This window comes from Pteropus medius, unplaced genomic scaffold (assembly GCF_902729225.1).
Source record: "Pteropus medius unplaced genomic scaffold, Ma_sr-lr_union100, whole genome shotgun sequence".
NCBI classification, from domain to species: domain Eukaryota; kingdom Metazoa; phylum Chordata; class Mammalia; order Chiroptera; family Pteropodidae; genus Pteropus; species Pteropus medius.
Genome location: NW_024350319.1, coordinates 21523005 through 21547051, shown reverse-complemented (window position 1 = coordinate 21547051; position 24047 = coordinate 21523005). Strand labels below are relative to the sequence as shown.

General features: G+C 35.6%; 1 protein-coding gene across 10 annotated transcripts in view; it reads right to left on the bottom strand.

The window, feature by feature from the left end:
* The window catches only part of BTBD8 (BTB domain containing 8), a 91435-nt gene that overhangs the window by 61060 nt on the left and 6328 nt on the right, over window positions 1–24047 (bottom strand). For 7 of the 10 annotated variants that reach the window (XM_039838821.1, XM_039838822.1, XM_039838828.1 and 4 more), the window contains 2 exons: window positions 12127–12362; window positions 5115–5232 (listed from right to left, as the gene is read on the bottom strand). In XM_039838821.1, coding sequence (XP_039694755.1) covers window positions 5115–5232; window positions 12127–12362 — 354 coding nt within the window. Of the gene's footprint in view, window positions 1–1050; window positions 1076–3631; window positions 3757–5114; window positions 5233–12126; window positions 12363–24047 lie in introns of those variants that run through there. The other 3 variants (XM_039838823.1, XM_039838830.1, XM_039838829.1) reach the window with 3 other exon arrangements.

The following is a 24047-nucleotide window of genomic DNA, read 5'->3' as shown; positions in this document are numbered from 1 at the left end:
CTTTTTCTTAAAATGTGGATTTGATTAGAGCCTCATATTTCTTGTAAAAACTATACCCATATATGCTGCCTATGATTTCTAGTTCAAACTGCTCTAAAGTAAAAAAAAATTTTAAACTTTTGTGAAGCAATGTGAAGAACAGAATCATTTCAGAGTTTTAGACTTCTCAAACTTCTACATTGTTTCACCTATACTGAATTTAATAGCAATTTTTAAAGTGCCTCTCCTTTATTAAATCTTTCCAAAACATTCACTTAGTTTTCCCTGGAACAATAAGTAACTCTTTTCATACTTAATATATCATTGGTTTACATGATATTTCATTAAGTTATGCCATCAAAATAATAAATTCAAATAGCATTAAAAAGGTTTGGTTACAAACCCAACCGACTCTTGGAAGACACAAATTCAAAAATAGAAATGGAAATGTGTAGGTATGCTAGAGAATGGTCTCCTAAGCCTTGAAAGTTCTGCCTAACATGTGGTTAGCATATTCTATAGGGAACATCTAAAGAGGAGGTTTATTCAAATTCAGTTAAGGAGCTTCCATTATAGGTGATTTGTTCCCTTTCAGGCACTCGGTACCTTTTGCTTTAGTTCCCCATTGTAACCACCCTCAAACACCTGTGGTAGTAAGAAATTTTATCTTTTCCCTCTACTGTTACTTCTAATTTATCATTATTTTAAACCTCTCAAGTGGACAGGGTGAACCATTTATCACTAATAAATTAGTATTAAGATGTTAGCAACTCACTTTATTGCATGGTAATTTGAAATTTTATTATAATTATTTCATTAAAGCTTCCTGGCAAACCTAGTAATGAAGAGGAATTTTCCACTCAAATGGCTAACCTTGTAATCAGTTCTTTGTTCTGCTTCTGCTGCATAGGCCGAAGGGCAGAGTGATCTCGAAATCAACTAAAGACTCACCCTCCCCTTTCATTGTTCTGTCTAGATAACAGATGTGTTGCCTAAGAACAGATATTGCCTTTGCTTGTTAAGAACAGATGTATTGCCTTTGCTTGTTAAGCCCTATAAAAGTAAGGTTACCCCTGAGCTCGGGGCCCAGATCTTCAGAGCACTAGCTCCTCTGGGACTGCCGATGTAATAAACCTGAGTTCTCCAACTCTCCGAGTGCTGCTTAGTTTCTCACCGGTCTGATTTTTGCAATTTTTCTGCAACAGCAAGACAGAGAAAAACAAACTTTTCTGTAAAGGGGCAGACAGTAAACAGCAGACAAAATACAGGTTCCTGTTGCATATTCTCTTTGTTTTTTTTGTTTTTTTGTTTTCTACAAAAAGAGGCCACTGATTGGATTTGGGCCACAGCTTGCCAACCCCTTCCCATAAAATAAGGTAGAATAGGCAACAACAGTGCCTCCCTTTCATACATCTAATACATACTTATAGCAACTAACCTTTACTGAAAGCTTACAATGTGCTAGATATTGTGCTAAGTGTTTTGTTATCTGATTCAATTCTCACAGTCATCCTATACTACAATTACTATTGTTTTTCCTTTTACAGATAAAGAAATTCAGACTTGGAGAGGTTAAGTTAACTTCCCAACCATTACATAAATGGTAGAATCAGAATCTAAACCGAGAAAGACTGACTTCTGAATTATTAAACTAGGTGTTTCTGAAAAAGCTTTCAGCTGATTACCCAAGAACATATAGCTACTTAGTGGTACAGCACAGACTAGAACATAGACCTCCTGACCCAGTGCCGATTTATTAAACAGTCAAAGAAATCTACATTTTAAAGGGAGATTTGACAGTGTTTTAACCCAATAAATAAATGTCTAATGGTGTAATATCAGGCACTGAAAAGAAAGATATTTTGGAAGGGATATCAGATCTGGAGTGTCGCAAAGCTAAAATTAGGAATCAATGCCCTGCTTTTTCAATAAAGCAGCACAAGAGAATCTTAAATGTGGAACACAGAAATGCAACAAATAAATTATCTTTAAAATATAACATTCAATTTTTCTCTAAAAATACTAGAATGATAACACTATAAAATGGAAGATCAGCAAAAGAGTGGGTCAGGTACGTACTTAGAAGTAGGCTGCAGATGACAGGAGGAAAGTACAAGCAGAGAAAAATGTACAATATCTAGAGAGTATTCATCTGGTGATTGAGAACAATTCAGTCAGGAAAGTAATGTTGCAGAGGTCCAAAACAAGGGATAATGTGTAGTAGTGTCCCAGGAAGCAATACTCAGAAAAGTAGTAACTTAACTAACAAATGGGATTAATGAACACTAATTGGTCCTCCTTTTATTATAACCTACCTCCCCCAATTAAAAAGAGCTCTCTTAATTTCTCCTTTGAGCAGAAGTATTGGAGATAAACAAGGACAAAGATGTGGGAAGGGGTGGAGAAATGTGCTTCAGAGAGGGAAAGGTCTGTAAAGATGGAGAAGAGTATAATAAATGTGACTTTCCTTTGAGGCATAATGCTAACCCATTCCTCCTTGGATTGGGAGAAAAGGCAAGCAATTCAAATTACACTTCTCTGCTTGTCCCACATAAGGGCATACAGGCTGCTATGCCATCCACACAAAAGCTTGTGGCAAAGGCCTACCACCTAGATGATGATAGCAAACACTTACAGACTAGTTACTATGTTCCAGGTACTGTTCAAAACACTTTAAATGTAATAAGTAATTTAGTCCTCATAATCACTCTATGAGATGGGTACTTTTATAATCTCCATGTTTCCTAAGGACACTGAAGCAGAGAATGGTTAAATAACTTGCCCAAATTCACACAGCTCAAAGATAGTGGAGCTAGAATTCAAACCCAAACATACAGGCTCCACACACACAGCCCATACACTCTTAACCAGTCTGTTCTAAGTAACTTCTTTGGCTTATTTGTGCCACCACGGCAAGTGACTGGCATCACACTATCTTGCAGCAAATAAAGGGCTCCAGGTATTGGGCTGCGGATCAAGAAAAAGACAGGACAGAGCAACCAGCAACTGGAGAGATAATCTTGGAAGAACTTGGTATTAGGGATGTTTCTGAGGAAGGAACTTGAGCCTGAGAGGAGGAGGCTGACTCAATCAAAGAAGAAACTACTGCATTACCATTCCAATTTAGATGTATTAAAGTAGCAAATTAAACTTTCTAAAATTTGAGACCTTAACTGAATGTAATTCTGATTATAAATTCTGGTCTTTGTGAGTATTTGATCTTTCAATATATAAATACATATAATTTAAAAATTAAAGCGGCCATTTTAAAAATGAATTTTAGCCACACTATTTGGAAAAAGGTTGGCACTGATTATCTAGAACAAGAAGAAAATCAGAAAGTTCTGATGTTGGACTTCAGACTATATTATATGAATGTGTGTTTTTGGAACTACTGACATAATATTCCTAGAACTGAATACTAAAATTAATATGTACCAAACAGAGAGATGGCTGAATTTGGACTGGGAAAGTAATCTTGGGATTTACAACTTGCCATTGTTAACTCACATTATAGACACTAACAGCAAAGTAGGAAAACTTGAAACATAGTCTCAGGAATTGCCTTTCCACTTATTATAAGTTTACTTTTTGTTTCTAGGTGGACAATATAAACCAGAAATGTGAGCAAGAGATATTCTGGAATACAAACCTAATATTCTAGATCCATCTCCTAAAACACAGTCCATTGTCAGGCAGCACACAGAGGGAGGCAAAATACAGACACTACTTGAGGACATTCTGCAAACTGTCACAGGGTCTTGCTTTCCCTCTATTACAACAATAGCTCTACAAGTAGAACTTTGATAGGATGCCCATATGGTTTCAAGAAAAACCTGGACACGAAATAAAATAAAATTAATTTTAAAGATAAAATTATATTGCCCTCTTCCCCCAAAAAGACACATACACACACACACATACACACACACACAATGAATTGGGAAACATATATCCATGATATGGAAAATGTATTGATAAATCTGTATTACCCTCCGTATTTTATTATACATAAAGCAGACTTTATAAAAATTAGGGGAATGTGTATATATACACACATATATAATTAAAAATGATTCCTAGAGAGAAAAGCTCAAATTCTGAATGGTAAGTAGTTGGCTTGAAACTGGCAATCCTAGAGTTTAGCTATATACTACTGTCAATTAACTGGCAAAACCAGCATGATTTTTGAAAGCACAAACATCACTATTATTTGGCTTGGTGAATTCCTGAAATCTAAACCCATCGCTAATATTTTTAAAGCTGTGCACCCTTGGACCTCAAACACTGCTTCTTGCCATTGCGTATAGTCTGGGTCTTCCTCTTCAGGAACACCAGAATAACTTATGAACATTTCATTTGAAATGAAACACATAGAGTGAAGGAGAATGAGTTCCTTAGTTTTCTAGTTTTGATTCTATCCCATTGTGAAGCCCAGCTGTATTTCTTTCCCTTGATTTCCAACAGGAAATCTGTATTTCTTATTAAAAATTTTCTGCTTTTAAGCAGATTTTAGTTACTTGCAAAAAAGAGCCTGACCAAAACAGGCAGCAGGCTTTAATTTGAAATCTAAAAGCCTGGAATGTCTAAGCAACCCAACTGCAAAGCAGAATAATGATTTTTCAAAAGTACACTGAAATATTAAACCTTCTAATCAATGCTATTCATGAGAATCACCCATTTTGACTCAAAGACTTTGAGCCAAAATGCATTCAGAGAAAATACACGTCATTCATGTAAAAATAATCATTCTCAATACTATTGTGCTTGTGAAATTAAAAACTGCATTTAATTACATTTTCCATGACAGTAGCTTTCAAACCTATTTTAGGCAATATTTAGAATATTTAGAATATTTTCTTCTAATGAAATCTTAGGTTCATGCCCAATGCAAAGCACAGATCTGCTCTGGTTGAAGCATGTAGGCATGTCTGCATGTGTGCACCTGCAGGCAGAACATCCTGCCTGATGTCCAACCTCTCCCCTGCCAGAGACCCCCTGAGACATCACCAGATGTCTCCTGTGGCCTACGTGAATCAGAGCCTGAAAGCCACTGTACTAGGAAAAGATAGCCACCCTTTTATACATTACTGTTACAAAGAAGACTCCAAATCAATCACACTCCTATCATTTACCTGTGAGTTTTAAAACTCTTTCCATCAACATAAATATCGATATCTGGGCAACAATGTTTCACATAAAGTTTCAATAAATCTTCTCCCAATTCAGATGCAGGTTCCAAATCATAAATATCTTTAAAAGAGAAAAAAACAAAACTAAAAAATAGTTTAACATTATAAATATCTTAAATATTTGCATTCTAATATTAACAAAAGTTTTTTTTCACATAGTTATCTTGATTAGCTACTGAGAGCAACAATAAGTGACTGAAATATTTAAGTGGTAAATTAAAAATAAAACATTTTTAAATCACCTATCCTTTCTGCTTTGAAATATATATTTCCACTTATATTTAAATTTAGACATACTTTCAAATATATATACATTTAAATATAAGTAATATTATAAAAAAATTATACACCAAAATTGAAGCAACTGCATAAACATCTGACTTAGAAAATTTTCCAATTTTTGTATTTTCACTACTTAATTCTTTATTGTTCCTGGATTTATGGCCAGAAGATCTGTGAACCAACAGAAATTTAACTGATATCAATGGGATTTACACAGTACTTACTATTAGTTTAGTATGATACATGGTAGTGGGAATTTAAGCAGTGGGAAGTAAAATACAAAACATATACATATATACATATATATATATATGTATATATGTATATATATATATATATATACAGTGTATATCTCATAGCTTTGGCAGTCCAGACGCACTTTCTTCAGTATATCTGATGAGGATCAGTCACTGGGGACAGATTCCCACTAACTAACTGTCACTGGGGATAGATTCCCACTATCAAAACAGATCCAGAATCCAACCACTACTCAATATCTCCACTGCGATCACCCTAGTCCAAGCCACCATGACCTCTCATCTGGATTTCTGCAATAACTTCCTAGTAGGTCTCCCACTCTTGATGCCCACAGTCTATTTTTAACAAAGCATTCAGAAGTATGTTTTTAAAATTTAATTCAGATCATGGCCCATCCTAGTTCAAAAACATATGGCTCTATTCTTTTAAAGTAAAAGCCAAAGTCTTACAATGGCTTACTCGTCTCTACAATATCTGGTTCCTCTGTTACTTCTCTGACTTCACTGCCTAACCTTTTGCTAATTTCCACATTGAACTCTTTCTCATGCCTTCAAATGGCAGGTTATGTTTCTATGTTAGGATATTTTCACTGCTATTTCTTCTGCCTTGACCACTCTTATCCCAGATATCTACTTGGCTATCTTTCTTACCATTTTCAAATCTTTTGTCTAAATGCCACCTTTTCAATGAGGCTGACCCTGACCACCCGTCTGTAGTTGCAACTCCCATCACTAGCACTCTGCTGCGGAGGAAAATTTTTACTCTACTATCCTAGGTTCTTTCAGCTGGTCTAATAATTAAATTGACAAGAGACATATTAACAAGAGAAAATAACCAAATTTTATTACATACATATGTATAGGAACCCGACACACTTGAGAGTCAGGGACCTCACATACACGAGAGGTTCAGAGTCAGAAAGGTAAAATGAGGTAAAAATGACATCCTGGGCTAAGGAATAAGGTAAAGTACCTGGAACTTCAGAGGGGATGATAGTAACTCACAGGACAATAAGAGCAGATGTTTAGTAATTAGATGTTTGCCTTGCCATATGGATAGCACATAAAAAGTTATTTCTGATAATAACACTTATTATGGGCAAGGCCCCCAATTTAAATTCTTTAAGGAAGAAGTAAAAGTTTCTCTGGAGCCTGCAGGGTCTCAATTGCTTTCAGGTCAAAATAATACACATGAAGTGGCACATCTTGGGTAGGTTTATTGTGAACCCCCTCAACTCCCAATGCTCCTTTCTCTATCCTATTTTTATTATAGCATCTCCCTTTCTAACTTCTTCAAAATATTTATTATCTATCTCCACCCCAACTTACCTTCATTAACTAAAATGTAAGTTCCCAATGAGCTGGAATATTTTAGTCATTGAAACATCCCTTAGAGCTAGAACGGTGCCTGACATATAGTAGGTCCTTAATATTTGTTGAATAATTAATATATCAAATGCTACATAATAAAGATGTTTGAAGAGAAAACATAAAACTGCAACTGGAATTAGGCAGGGGAATAAGAGAGATCCTACTGTTTCTTGATATTCCTTTAGAAGACATAAATTAATGGGAGATACCCAGGACAAACAGTCTTCATTTTGATGATTCAAAGATCAGAATCTAATTTTTGACACATAGGGAAAATATGCTTTTCAAAAGAAAACCAAGTTAGTTTGATAGATGATTACCTATCTCAAGTTCCATTTACATATTCAAGTAACCTACTGAACTTGAATATATCACAGTGTGGTATAATAAAAATATATATTTAGTCTTTGTCCCCCAGTTTCTTGCACAGAGCTCCTAAAACTCTTGGAATTTCCTAAGTTATAGGAATGTATTTATATATTTATAAACCAGAAGGAAAATAACAAGCCCTTTCCAACCATATCCGAGTTTATGCTAATGTGGTGGGGCTCCTAGATGGACTCTTGTGGGAGCTGGTCACCAGAAAGACCAAACATGTGATTAGAAAGTGGAAACTTTCAGTCCCACTAGCCTCTCAACCCCCACATCCCCAGGGAGTGAAAGGGGACTGGAAATTAAGTTATAAAAACTCTTGAACAACGAGATTCAGAGAGCTACTGGGTTGGTCAACACATTAACTTGCTAGAAGGGTGGTGCACCTTGAGAGAGAATGGATGTTTGTTCTGTATACTATCCCTTCCGTCTCATACCTCACTCTGTGCATCTTTTCCATTTGGCTGTTCCTGAGCTGCATCTTTTACAATAACTCAAATATTATAAACATAAATTAAATATGAGTCATTCTAGCAAATTATTAAACCTTGAAGTGGGGTGGTCATGGGAAATCCCAAATTTTAGTTGCTGGGCACAAGTGCGGGTAGTAAAAGGACCATAATATGTCAACCCCAAATAAGCTACTTTGGCATAAGGAATATTTTGAGCTAAAGATAACTGAGAACCAGCAAATGCAGGAGAAGTTCTTTACCTCCCCCTAACTGCCTAAAAATAAAGCATAAATTTTTCCTTTTGTAAAGCAAATTTACATTTATAAAAGAAATTTCCATTTGTAAAGATATCTCCTTACCAGGAAGAAATTACTTTCATCATTTGACTCATCTACATAACAAGACAACTCTATTTACCACATTTTCTCCCCTTACCTTGCCTTAATTTGCCTCCACCACCCAGTAGCTTGAAACTCTTTTCATTTGTTTAGCCCAAAATGATATAAAGGCCCAATCATCTGGCCATTTTCTGAGTCTCATTTCTTTGTGAAACTCCTGGTGCAAAAGTAAGTACATAATGAAAGCCGTTTTCCCCCTCCTGTTAATGTCTTATTTCAGTTTAATTCGTAGGGCAGCCACAGAACCTAAGATGGTAGAGGGAACATCTTCCTCTCCTACAGTAACCTAGGCACCCCACTGGTGACTAGTATCTGACGTGGGGGCAATCTTGTAGGGGTCTGTGCTAATTCTAGTTGTTAGTGTCAGAATCAAATTTTTGGATACCTAGTTAGTGTTAGAAAATTGGCTGGCGTGTGGGGAAAACACACAATTTGGTGTCAGGAGTGATACTGAAAAAAATATATAATCTAAGAAACCCAAAACTCCATGTTCCTCAATCAGAAGTTCCTATTCCACTCTACCCTAAACGTGTTCTGCTTATACTCCTTAAGCCTGCAAAATAGTACTACCAAATGCCTTAAAATGGTTTATCAGTGACTACACATCTTGGTTTGCTTGGGACAGTCTCACTTAATGCCTCTTGCCCTAGAATAATTACCAACAGTAATAATAATTTTCACCTTCACTCTCTCTCAAAAGAGTCCTAGTTTGGACAATAAAATATAAGGTCATCCTTTATACAAGGCTCTTCATGATCTGGCTTCTGCTTATATCTCCAGTCTCATCTCTCACTGTGACCATTCTTGTCCCCCACTCCAACACATATAACAAACCATTTCCAGTTTTCCCAATATGCTAGCTACGTACCTGCCTCTCTACCTCCAGGCATGTAGTTTCCTTTGCCTGAAACACTCCCCTAAACTCCTTTAGCCTGGTTAACTCCTGATTCAGACATCACTCCCTCCACGTAGCTTTCTCTGGAAGCCTAAATCCAGGTTATATGTGCCCTATTTGCGTCCTCATCACACTTTGTACATAACCCACTTATCTCCTACTAGACTGCAGAAGAGGTGTGCTATTTGCTTTGTTCACTCTTCAATCTTCAAAACATAGCACAAAGTCAATACTCAACTAAATAATGTAATGATCAGAATGGCATTCCATGAACAAATAGCTAGTAAAAAACAAAGAGGTGATAAAATATAGCTCTTTGGAAGGAAATGCCAAGTAAGTCAGTAAGATAAGAGCCCAGATGATAAGAAAGGGTTGTGAAGACAGCGGGCAGCAGTCAGTTCAAAAAATCCCTTTAAACCATAGGAAGGAATTTGAGGTTTATATTAAGGCTATAGGAGATTACTGAAAAATTTTAATAAGGGGAGTGCCATGATCAGACTTGCAATTAACATTGTATTATTTAAGTGGAGAGGCTTGGTGACTAGCTGGGGTACAAATTCTCAAGGAAGATTTAGCAAAGTCCTGAAATAAAGAAATGGCAGGAGGATAAAAAAGAGAAGTATTTAAGAATATTTAGGAGATAAATCAGTAGACATGGTCATGAATCAAATGAAGGGTGAGAGAGTAACTGAGTAGAAATATGGTGATATAATTCACTCTGATAGAATATTTAAGAAAAGAGCAGACAGGGAGAGACAGGCAATTAGATTAAATTTTGAGATTTAAGGTATATTTAGACAGGTATGTCTACTTGGTTGTTGACTATGAAGCTCAAAAAAATTGCAGAATATCAATTATTTAAAGAGCAGAAAGATGATATGCCAGCGAAGGATACTTAGGAGTGGCAAAGAAAGAAAATCTAGAGAGCACAGTGTCATAGAAGACAGAACAAGTTTCAAGGAGGGCGGCACTGACAGTATGAAAGACTGCAAAGAAGTTAATAACATGTGGACAACAAGTGTCTGTTAAACTAGTAAACATGGGGTTTTCTATGGAGTGATGAAGAAAATAGTTAAAAGACAGAGAGCTGAAGGGTAAAAGAGCTCTTTTCACTTACAATTTGTTTGGTCATTTTAATGTGGTGCGGTGGGGCCACTGCAGAGCTCTAGACTAGAGGCAGGAAAAATGAGTATCGAATACCAGCTCTGCCAATTGCTATATTTGTACGACCCTGGGAAAGTCTTTTACGCTCTTTGAGTCTTAGAGTCTTATCTATAAAAGCAGTCTGTAATCACATCTTAGTGTTATAGGAGTCTAAAGGATCTGTTTCAATAGACATTTATTCATTTGTTCATTCATTTACCATAATTAGGTATATGAATGTATACAAGAGGAATCTCACTGACCTTAAATCATTTTGTTATTATTGTGGTTGTACTAAACATCAATAATAAAATCCTTTAGTTAACTGATACTTATATATACATTCAATTCTGCTATAACACTTGCTTTGAAAACATAAGTTTGATCCAACACAATAGATACACTAGGAAATAACCTGAGAATAATGTGAAATTTTCATTTGCTTAGGTCCAAGTTTGTTCACAAGAAACACTAAGTCAATGCAGAAAACTGCACCCGTTGAACTGAACCATGTAAGAACACATGAAACACACATAAACACCTAAAACATCTACCAGATACTTTAGTTAATTGTATATCTTATGAGCCACACCCATCCATGTCTGGTATTACAAATTCCCATCTGTTTTGAGATGGATTTCAACCAAAGGTTGAGAGACCATTTTCTATGAATATATTTGTGTTTCTGCATGGTCTGGCCTTTCTGAGCAGAGCACTGGCAAATTTGGATAAAGGATGATTAAACAGCAAACATGCCTTGGAAGCTAAAGATAATGTGATGCTCCAGAAAGATTTAAAGACGTTCCTCCCTCCCTCCCACCCAAACCATTTTCTTACACTCCAGGGTAGTGAAGCTACCTTGCCATTCCCTTCATTAGAGAAGATTTATTTACCTTACAAAGTGTCTGTCTTTCTGTCTGTCTGTCTGTCTGTATCTCTCTCTTTCTCTCTGCTTAGGAGGATAAGCAGATCTGCTAGCAGCCTATAAAAGTCTTCAAATTTTGGTATTCTTCTCCTGTGGTGCAATCCCACTACATGTGAAGGGTAAGATCAGGCCCTCATTACAATAGCCTCAATGAAGATTGGGATTGAGAACTGACACTTAAATGCTCTGTGAGTAATAAAGAGTTTGTTCTCTCATCTAGAGATCTCGAGCTTCCTGTTAGAATATTTACTATATATCTATTTACTATATCTATATCCTTAACATCTTCCTTCCACCAATTCACAATAATTCACAAGCTGTAACCCCTGTGACATCTACTTCGACAAAGAAACTCGGTCAAATGCTTTATTTATCATAGTATTTATATATTTCTTAATCATTTAACATGTTTGAAACTATGCTACCATTTTTATTAGGTTCCTCTATTTTTAAAATGTGTCACAACAAAATTTTCAGTAATTCTTTGGTGTCATGACGAAAAGTAACAGTGATTTTTGTGTTGCATGGTGCATTATATTGCATTATAACAGAAATGACTCTGTGGTCTGCTAAAGCTTTTATTGGTGTAGATTAGAGTAAGAATGATGACATGTGAAGGCTTAAAAGGAGAACTGTGAACTGTGTGTGTATTTATTCATAATAACTCCATCTCTAATTACTTGGGAAAAGTGGAAGTTGACCATACTATTATTTTCATTTACTCATAAAAAATTTACTTTCATGTACTTATTATAAAAAGAGCTATTGAGCTGATTTTTGAAGTATGTTTTTCTCTTACTGTATATAATTCCTCTCATGGATATAAAGTTTTATAAAAATCCACAAATAAAATGCCTCACCAGTGGAAATTAAACTGTCCTCCCAATTGCTGATAGCATCTGGAATTTCATGCTTCAGAAGAGAAGAGTCAGGTGATTTTTTACCTAAAAATTCCATAGATGGTCTTCCATCATTGTCAGCATACTTTCCAAAACTGAAGTCATGTTTCATTTGTGGTGCCTCACTCTCGACTATCTTTTTCCTAAGAATTTCCTCTTCATAGTTTTTTATGTTTCTGTTTGATGAGTATATAATCCTAAAAGACAAAATATAAAAAATTAACAAAATAATGGTGATTTTTAAAAGCTAGTTTCCCAATGTGTGGCTTTCATATATAACTACATATTTTTAAAACCTTTTAAAAATCTGGACTACTACAAAGAAATCAATCTAAAATAGCAGAAAGTCTTAAAAGTAGTCTATAAAATTTTTTAATGTTAAAAAGGAATATATAATGCCAACAAATTTGATAACCTAGATGAAATGGACAATTTCTAGAAAGATATTTACTGTCAAATCTCACTTAAGAAGAAACAGGGTATCTGAGTAGACTTGTAATAAATAAAGAGACTGAATTAATAAACAAAAACTTGCCACAAAGAAAAATCTAGAATAAGGTGACTTCAATGGTGAATTCTACCAATGTTAAAGAATTAACACCAATCCTTCACAAACTTTTCCAAAGAATAGAAGAAAGCACTTCCTAACTCATTCTGTGAGGTCAGTATTATCTTGATACAAAAGAAGATGCAGCTATCACAAGAAAAGAAAACCACAGACCAGTATTCCTTACTAATAAAGATGAAAATATCCTTAACAAAATAGTAGCAAAGTGAATCCAGCAACATATAAAAAGAATTACATAACATGATCGACTGAGGTTTATCTCAGGAATTCAAGGATGGTTAAACACATGAAAATATCAATGTTATATATACACTGTGTTCTACGGTCTGAATATTTGTGTCCCCTCAAAATTCAAACATTGAGCCCTCATGAAAGGGATTAGTACCTTGTGAATGGGGTTAGTACCTTGTGAATGGGATTAGTACCCCTATAAAAGAAACTTCAAAGAGATCTCTTGCCTCTTTCCACCATGTGAGGGCACAGTGAGAATTCAGCAATCTGCAGCCCAGAATAAGGCCTTCAACAGAATTCTACCATGCTGGCACTATGATCTTAGACTCCAGCCTTCAGAACTGTGAGAAATAAATTTCTGTTGTTTATAAGCCACCTAGTCTATGGTATTTTGTTATAGCAGCCTAAATGGACTAAGATACCATATCAATAGGACAAAACCTACTTGATCATCTTAATAAACACAAAAAATGCATTTGACAAAATCCAATACTTAGGATAAAACACTAAACAAACTAGGACTAGAAGGGAACGTGCTTACCCTGATAAAGGACATCTAAAAACACTATAACTAACATCATACTTAACAGTAAAAGTCTGAAAGCTTTCTTTCTAAGGTCAGCAAGAATATCTGCTCTCACTTCTATTCAACATTTAACTGGAGGTTCTAGCCAGGGCAGTTAGGCAAGAAAATAAATAAAAGGCATCTGGATTGGAAAGGAATAAATAAAGCTCTCTTTAATTACAGATGACAAACCTGTATGTAGAAAATCCTTGGAAATCCACCAAAACAAAAAAATCTGTTAAGTTCTGCAAGGTTGCAGGATACAAGATCAATATGCAAAAACTAACTGTATTTCAATATACTAGCAATGAACAAACCAAAATGAAATTAGAAAATAATTCTATTTACAACAGCATCAAAAAAATAAGACACTTAGGAACATATTTAATAAAAAAAATTTAAGGCTTGTCTACTGAAAGCTACAAAACAATGCTGAAAGCAATTAAATAAATGAAAACATTCTATGTTCATGGATTGGAAAATTTAACATTGTTAAGATAGCACTACTCTCTGAATTAATCTACAGATTCAATGTAATACCTATCAAAATTCTGGCTGCCTTTTTTGCAGAAATTGATAGGCCAATCCTCAAATTCAAACAGAAATGTTAAGAGACTCAGAGAGCCAAAACAATCCTGACAAAGAACAAAGTTGGAGGATTCCCAAAATTCTAAACTTCCTACAAAGCTACAATCAACAATACTGTGTGGTACTGGCATAAGGATGAACATATAGATCAGGAGAATAGAACTGAGTGTCCAGAACATACATTTATGGGCGACTGATTTTCAACAAGGGTGTTATGAGATATTGCGATTTACAATAAGAACTATATAGTTGGTCCCTGTCCACAGTCCCTAGAACATAGCTCCTAAAACCCTTGTAATTTCTTATTTAAGAACCATAGAGAAGTCTCTTGTTATAATACTTGGTTTTGTTCCCAGTTCCTGAAATAGCTCCAGAGGGATAAAGATGAAATGGATGTCTTTTGTTATTCATAACAAGCCCCTTTCAACCATACCAGAGTTTACATTAATGAGGTGATTTTTGGAAAGTCCTCAAGGAGAGGGGTAGTTTTTATGGAAACCAACCATGTGATTAGAGTTGTCATTTTCTGTACCTCCCCCACCTCTGAGGAGGGGAAAGGTTAAATTAACACTAATGGCCAATGATTTAATCAATCATGCCTATGTAATGAAGCCTCCATAAAAGCTCTAACATATGGGGTTCAAAGAACCTCCAGGTTGATGAACACGTGAAGGTACTGGGAGAATGGTGTGCCCAGAGAGGGCACAGAAGCTCTTGCTCTTTCCCACATACTTTGCTCTATTCATCTCCTCCATCTCACTGTTCCCAAGTTGTATCCTTTTATAATAAAATGGTAATCTAAGTAACATGTTTTCCCCAGTTGTGTGACCAGCTCCAGCAAATTAATTGAACACAGAAGGAGGTCGGGGGAACCTCCAAGTTATGGCCAGTTGGTCAGAAGCATAGGCAACAACCTGGTCTTGGGATTGGCATCTAAATTTGGGGAGTAGGGGACAGTCTTGTGGGAATGAACCCTTAACCTGTGAGATCTGATGCTTTCTCCAGGTGTATAGAATCAGAATTGAGTTAAATCTATAGCACACCCAGCCAGCTATTATCTGGAGAATCTCAGAATTGCTTGGTGGGCGGAGGGCGGGATTCCCCACACATTTGGTGACCAGAAGCATCAGAAATGAAATATTCTGTAAGTACAATACTAAGAGTGAAGGAGAAACACAGGAGTGTGTTTTTTTCTTTACAAGTATCTTATCCAAGGGTAAAAGAATAGTATCTTCAAAAAATGCTGCTGGGACAACTGGATATCCAAATGCAAAAAAATGTTAATTTCATTTTGGTTTGTTCATATTATATACAAAAATTAATTCGGGATAGGTCAAAAATCTAAATGTAAGAGCTAGAAGTATAAAACTTTTATAAAGTGAACACAGGTATAAATCTTCATAACTTTAGACTGGGCAATGGTTTCTTAGATATGTCAGCAAACTCACAAGTAACAAAAGAAAAGGTAGATAAAAATGGAAATCATAGAAATTAAAGTTTTTTATGCTTTCAAGGATATCATCAAGAAAGTTAAAAGACAATCCACAGAATGGGAGAAAACTTGTAAATCATATATCCGATAAAAGATTTGTGTCTAGAATATATAAAAAAAGTTCTACAACTCAATAACATAAAGACAAATAACCCAATTAAAAAATTGAATAGGTAATTCTCCAAAGAAGATATACAATCTGCCAAAATACACATGAAAAGATGTTCAACATCATTAGTCATCAGAGGAACACAAATCAAATCCACAAGATACCACTTCATACCCACAGGGTGGCTATGATCAAAAAGACAGATAATAAATACAAGTGTTATTGACAGTGTGGGAAAATTCAAACCCTCCTACATGCTGGTAGGAATGCGAAATGGTGTAGCCTCTTTGGAAAAAAGTCTGGCCATTCTTCAAAAGTTTACCATATGATCCAGTACTCCTAGGTGTATAACACAAGAGAACTGAAAACATATGTTGACATAAAAATTTGTACATAAATGTTCACAGATTTATTTATAACAATTGAAAGGTCAAAACAACCCAAATGTCTATCATTTAATGAGTGGATAAACAAAATATGGTATATATTCATATGTACAGAAAAGAATATAGCAGGCCTGTTATCCTTTGAAAGACTTGCTTCCAAGGTTGGCCATTGGCTAGTATCTGAAAACATGATTTCAGAAGTGTTCCTAGAATTCTCTAAAAGATAAGGGTGGCTCATTATTCCTAAACAACTGGTTTATGCTGCACACCTGCTTTCCTTCTATGAGTCTCAAATATGGGTATATGTTAGGCAAAGGCTGCATATGTAACCAACCTCCCAAAAAAACCCTGGATGTTGAGACTCTAATAAGCTTTCTGGTTGGCAACATTTCAAATATGTTGTCACAAGTTGTTGCTAGGGCTTAAGCATGTCCTGTGTGACTCCACAGGGATGGAACCCTTGAAAGCTTGTGCCCGGTTTCTAGTGGACTTCAACCCATGTGCCTTTTCTCTTTGTTTTCTTTGTGATAAATCACAAAGTGGACAGGAGAGGGTTTTGTTTTTCAGGTGGGAGGGGAGATACCATGTTTATATGCTAACAATAAGATCTAAGAGAAGAGAAACATTTTTTTGAAAAGTAAAAATTGCTGAAGCAATGTTTCTGAATAGGTGAAAAGGAACAGGTCGAGATCTACTGGAGAAGTGGTGGAATTGATTTTAGAAGCACTGACAGTTTATAACAGTAACAAGAGGAAACACAAAGCATGAGATGCAGATCCAAGTAAGTGAGTAGATGTGGGAGAAATTTGTGAAAGTTTTCTTCCAATTACCTTGCTTTTTCTCAATGAAATAGAAGCAAAGTCATCAAGTGAGAATGAAGATAAGGGAAAAGCAGTTGAAAGTTCATGAAAGAGCTGTAAAACAATCCTCAAGGAAGAGTGGGCGACAAAGGAAAATACAGGATTGCATGTAGCATGACCAACATACTAATCATTCTCACTTTAATTCACAAGCATGATTTAAAAGCTTGTGCCTGGTTTGCCATGGACTTCAACCCATGTGCCTTTCTCTTTGTTTTCTTTGTAATAAATCATAGCCTAAAGGACCATGATTTAAAGTGAGATTGATGAGTATGTTTTTCCTCCTGCCATATTCAACTGTATGGATGCAGGACTGGAGTTATCAAAGAGTTGCATTTAAGGTTTGGAGTTTTCATATGTAAATGTGACAAATTCAGCTAGGACAAGAGAACAGAGGCTGTATGTAAAGGAAGTAATACAATGATAGAAATTTAAACAGAGTAAAGATGGAAATGAGGACATAAGAGGCTAAGAAATAATAAAAATATGATGAAATTAATTGCAGGTCCTGGTGCTATTGATGAATTATTAGATTTGAAGTTTTAAGGGAGTAAGCTAGAAAGATAAGAGGTAGAAATTAAGAGAGTGAGATGCTTGGAATCAGATTATGGTTTCAGTTATTGATAATGACATGATTTAGAATTTCACATGGTAGTGAGTGGTTGAAGTAGGGTAGAAAACAGCAATTAAAGGAATTAAGAGACCACGGTATTAGAAACATCATCTATGTGGTAATTGCAATTACCAAGATTTATGTTACTAGAGGAATGAAGAGGACTGACCTGGGGGTCTATACATGACCAGTGGCATAGACTTACAAGATGAGATTCAAAGACGGGGGGTTTAGGAAGAAGGGAGGGAAAGGTCTGGAGGTAGTTATAAAGTTTACAAGCATTTTAAAATGTACCTGGAATTTGGTTTTATTGAGGTATGGTGAAGTCGACAGATAGGATATGACTGCCATTGAAAAGATAGTTACTAACAGTTCCCAAGAGAAGGGGGACAAATCACAGCAGGCAGGGCCAAATGGGGAAGCAAATGGCTTGGTCTGGAGGCAAGAGATGTCTGAGGGCAAGGCGTAAGCATAAGCCTTTATTGTGGTATTGTGGTAAGCAGCTGAGCAGGTTTAGTTTTGGATAGTTTGAATAATGAAGGGCCCTCTGGGCTGTAAGGGTGGTCGTTAGTTGTCTGGTAGCAGGCACTATGATGATCAGGACACGGGAATACTGTTTCCTGGAGTGTAAGAACCAGATAAAGGAGGTGGGTGTCGGAATGAACTCCAGGTTGGTCGGTTGGTTTGCACATCAAATGCATACTTACAGGAATTAGCTAACCCTGGGAGAAGCAGTCGTTCCTCCATCAGGGTCAGTAGGGCCCCAAATGCCAAGTTTTCAAATACACAGAAAATAAGAAAATACAGTTAAATATAGTAAATACAACAAGACACTTATCACACTCACTTCTAGACCTAACTAGTATAAGGGATTTTTCAAATAGCCACCACCTGAGAAGGCTGCAGGGGAAATGGAATCCTTTGTTCTGTGTTTTATGTTTACCTGACTGACACTTTATCCTAGCATCTCCTAGTTAATGATGTTAAACCGAAAATTCAAAGGTCTTCCCTGTTTTCTTTCCTTCACACACAAACATACATGCACTCTCTCACACCACTATAACAGAGGAAGTCTTATTGGGAAATCAAAGATTTTTATGATCCTGAGTTGAATTTTAGTCATGAGGTCATAAAGCACTTTCCACTGTTAATCATTTGAATCATATCTGAAGTCACTGTATATAAAAAAAGAACTATTCAAAGACAGTATTTCCTACTCTAACTCAAGTACACACCAAAAAACTCTACAAGAAGTAACAGCATAAAACAGTATTTCAAAATCTTTACTGATTATTTAAAGAGAAAGGGTGTGCATTGAAGACACTTATAAGGCATGAATTTCATACAGTAAAAACTCAAAAATCTATTTTATCAGAATTTTTACTAAAAAATTTCAAACTCATATTTTACATTATAATCCTCTACTTATGCTTTATATTAACATAGATAGGTTTCAATGCAATATGCTAAAAAAAGAGGGGAGGGTACATACAAACACTGTCTAGTGTAAGAATGTACATGAGAGACCACTGGGGATGTTCACATCAATGAGATGATCTAATGTCAAGGAGCTTACGTAACCACAGACATACATGACTAATCTAATACAAAATAAAATGTGATTAAGTGCTTAAAATAGAAGACTATAAAGTGCTTTGAAGCTCAAAGCCATTTACTCCAAACTCCTTGTTCTAAGAGAAAACCAAGGCTAAAAGAAATCATAAAACAAGATAATACACAGCCAGAGGCAGATGTCTGTCTTGTTAAGTCTAGTGCTTCCTCCACTCTACCGTCTCTCATTCAATCTTTTTTTCCTATCAGTTTATTTTTAACTGTATTATTAAGGAATCCACTTCTATGATTGTCACTAAACCCAGGCTGGGTTAACAGTGATGAATTCTGGAAGTAACTATACCCAACTCCGGACTTTCTGGTTATAATCACTATCTTCTCTATTTCAACTGAAAACCCAGACTCACAAGGCCTCAATCCCTGGCCTCCTTTTATTCCTGTAAAATGCCAAAGAAAACTATGTAAGAGGCTTTTTCAGGAGAGAAGACGATTTTGTCTTCTCAGAATACAAAACTTCTACTTTGCTTTATGAGGCAGATAGCAACCCCAAACCACGAACAGGTTGGGACCTGCGCAGGCCTCGATTCTATCATTTTTAATAGTAACAAATAAAGTATAACATTAATGTAATTTCTCACTTTCTCTAACACATAAAACTTTGGCTTATCCCAAGCATCTTCTAAGCATACACTTAATAGCAAAAAAAAAAAAAGTATAATTTCATAAGGCCTACTACTATGAATAACACGTTATTAAAATGTATTCAGTGCTTACCTGTGTGCCCAGTCACTGTGCTAAGTGCTGCATAAGCATCTCATTTAACACTTTGAGGTAGATATTGTTATTATGTCCATTTTTTCAGGTGAGGAAACTAATGGTAAGTGATTAGTTTAAGTTCATACTGTTAGAAGTGGTGAACTTGACTACAGAGCCTGCTCTTAAAACAAAGCCAGTATACCACCTACCAGGAAAATAAGTATACATTTAAAATAGATAGTTAAAACTCAGTGATGAGCCTATGATCTATACTGGAAAATAATAATGATTTTCTAAGCTGCTCTTAAAGTATCTATTTAAATTATATATGTCATACTTTTCTTACACACAGTAGAAGCCAAGGTTAGGCAACAATCCATTTATACTTATAGAAGCTTCATATAAGAAACTCCAAAATAATAGAAAAATAGATAATTCAAGCAATGGTCAGAGCATAAAATGAAGAAAAATAAGCCAAATCACAAAAATTTAATCATTTAAAAAGAATTTTCTATACTAAAGTCAACATGATTTTAACAAAAAAATATGTCAGCAAATAGCTAACAGATTAGCATCTAAAAAAAAATACTTAGGATTCAGGACATAAAAACACAAAAATCCAACTGATTAATCATAAGTCAAATAAATAACTGGCAATGGCATTAAGGACACACATATACACACATATAGACAAACAGAATAGAATTGAGAAACTAGAAATAAACCCTAACATTTATGTGTGTATTAGTCAGCTTGGGTTGTCATAACAAAATATCAAAGACTGGTAGCTTAAACAACAAAAATTTATTTCTCAAAATTCTAGAGGCTGAAAGTCCAAGATCCAGGTGCCCGCATGCCTGGGTTCTGGTGAGAACTTTCTTCATGGCTCATAGTCAGTCACCTTCTCGCTGTGTCCTCACAAGGCAGAGAGAGAGCAAGCTCTCTTGAATCTCTTCTTACAAGGGCACTACTCCTATCATGAGGGTCCCACTTTTATGACCTCATCTAAACCTATTTACCTCCCAAAGGCACAATCTCCAAATATCATGATATTGGGGGTTAGGGCTTCAAAATATTTATTTTGGGGTAAAACAATTCAGTCGATAGCAATGGGCAACTGATTTTCAACAAGGATGTACAGGCAATCCGATTGGGAAAGAATAGTCTCCAAAAAAGATACTGGGATAACTAGATATCTACACACAAAAGAATGAAGTTGGACCCCTTCCTTACACTATACGAAAAATTAACTCAAAATGGATTATAGACCTAAATATAAGAGCTAAAAGCATAAAACCAGGGAAATGTGGCCTTCTCCACCTAGAACTGCTGCTGGCGGTTTGAACTTCATACTCCAGGACCTGGTCCTTTTCTGGCTAACATATGGCTCAATAAACATTTTCTTTAAAAAAAAAAGGGGGAGGAGGGACATGAAATTCTTAGAAGAAAAGATCTATATAAGAATGGATCTTTGTGATCCTAGATTAGACAATGGTTTCTTATTTATATACCAAAAGCCTAAGTGTAAAAATAAAATTAGATAAACTAGGCTACATTAAAATCAAAAACCTTTTTGTTACAAATCAAGAAACTAAAAAAACCTACATAATGAGAGAAATGTTTGCAAATCATATGTCTGATAAGAGCCTACTCTTCAGAATATATAAAGAACTCTTATAACTCATAACATAAAGACAAATAACCCAATAGAAAAATGGGCAAAGGATGTGAATAGACAGTTCTCCAAAGAATATATACAAATGGCAAATAGGCACATGAAAATCAGCCATCAGGGAAATACAAATGAAAATCACAATGAGATACAACTTCATATTCACTAAGATGGCTATGTTATGAGGACATGGAGAAGTAAAACTCTCATACACTGCTGGTAGGAATGTAAAATAGTATAGCCTCTTCAGAAAAAGTCTGGCAGTTCCTCAAAAAGTTAAACATAGAGTTACCATACAACTCAGCAATTCCCCTCCTAGGTATACATACCCAATAGAAATGAAAACATAGGTTCACACAAAAATTTGCATGTAATGTTCATAGAAGTATTAGTCATATAACCCAAAAGTGGAAACAACATAAATATCCATCAATTGATGAATGAATAAACAAAATGTGATATAGCCATATCATGAAATATTATTTGGCAATAAAAAGAAATGAAGAGCTAATATATACAACAATGTGGATGAACTTTGAAAACATTATGGTTAGTAAAATAAGTTGGTCACAAAAGACCACAGATTGTATGATTCCAATTTTGTGAGAAGTCCAAAAAAGGCAAATCCATAGGCACAGAAAGTAGATTAATACGGCCTATGGCTGGGAGGTGAGAGAAAGGAGAGTGACAGATAATGATTATGGGGTTTCTTTTTGGGGTGTTGAAAATGTTCTAAAATTACATTGTGGTCATGGTTACACAACTCTGGAAATACTGAAACCACTGAATTGTGCACTTTAAATGGGTGAATTATATGTGATATGTGAATGTGCCCTTTTCGTTGCTAGATAGGATGCTGCCTGATTCATGAATTGCTTAATAAAGCCAGTTAGATCTTCAAAAAAATAAATAAAGATGTTTTCAGAACCAGTATTTGACATATTTGTAGTACTATACAATGACATAATAGCGAGTACTGGCTTCAAAACTTAGTTCTACATTTACTTATGCGGGGGTTCAGAACGAGCTACCCGAAGATGTGCCTCAGTGGTGTGCGGATTGTTCTGAGCTAAAGGCAATTTTAGCTTCAGGCTTCAGAGAAACTTCTGGCTCTCCCTTTAACTACCTAGAAGAACCTGAATTAGGGGCCTTGCCTCTTATAAGAGGTTATAACCTTTCTGATCCACCTATATGGCAGGGCAAACTTCTACTTACTAAACATCTGCTATTCTCATGATCCTACAATGATCCTTAAAAGTCCCTAAGGTGCATTATCTCATCTCTAGCTCGGAATGTCTTATATACCTCAATCCCCCTTTTATCTCTCTCATGTGTGTGGGATTTCCGTGCACATGAGATTAAATTTGAGTTTTTCTTGTCATTCTGCCTCCTATTAATTTGATTATTTGCTCAGCTGAAAGAAAATGGGAATTTTTCCTTTCTCCACACTTACCATCAATACACACTGAAATCAAGTATCACTAACCAGTACACATCTACCCCTTTACAAAGGCTCTTACCCAAAACAGGGCACAATAAATATTTGCTGAGTAAGTATATGTGAGGGATAGCAGGACAGAAACCACAAAAGTATTATTAGAACAATAATAACTTCCATATATTAGAGAAAGGGAAGAAATTAGGGGAAGGCAGTATTTAAATTACTAAAATGAAATACAATAAACACTTTAAGATTTATAAACATAAATAATTAATATTTTTTACAGTGCTTATGGTATGCCAGGCATTTTACATTTGAGGAAATTCCAAGCACAGAGGGGTTAAGTTAGAGGTACACAGTTACCAAATGGCAGAGCAGGTAATCTGAATCCAGGCATTCTAGACCTAGAGTCCATGGTCTTAGTATTTAAGACCTCTCTAAAGTCATTTAAATAGGTTTTTAAAAAAGAGATATAATTTTGAGGAACTATTTAGTATTTAGAAAATACTTCCTGGATACGGTTAGCAAAAATGAGTGTCAAATAATTACACACATGTGTAGGTAACAACAAAGCATTAAAATGGAATTTTATTCAATTACAATGAAGATTAATTTAAACTAGTTTCTCCCATTATTTAGCCAATGACAGTTCTCTAAGTTCACCAACTACAAGTCCCCTAAACTACTAACAAGTTCAATTAAAGTTCTATTTTCAAAAATTTTGACCACATATAAGCCACGAGAATAAAAAGTTACCTCATATTTTTATCAACATACATAATTTATTTAACGCTTTGCATATCAATAATGTAGAAGTCAGTATATAGCGACGGTTCTAGACAGGGGCAGTTTTATCCCCCAGAGGACTTTTGCCAATATCTGGAGGTATTTTGGTTGTCAAAAGTGGGGGAAAGTGTGCTATAGGAAGAATGGGGAGGGACAGTGCTACTGGCATCTAGTGGCTAGAGGCCAGGGATGCTGCTAAACATCCTAAAATGGACAGCACAGCCCCCACAACCAAGTATTATC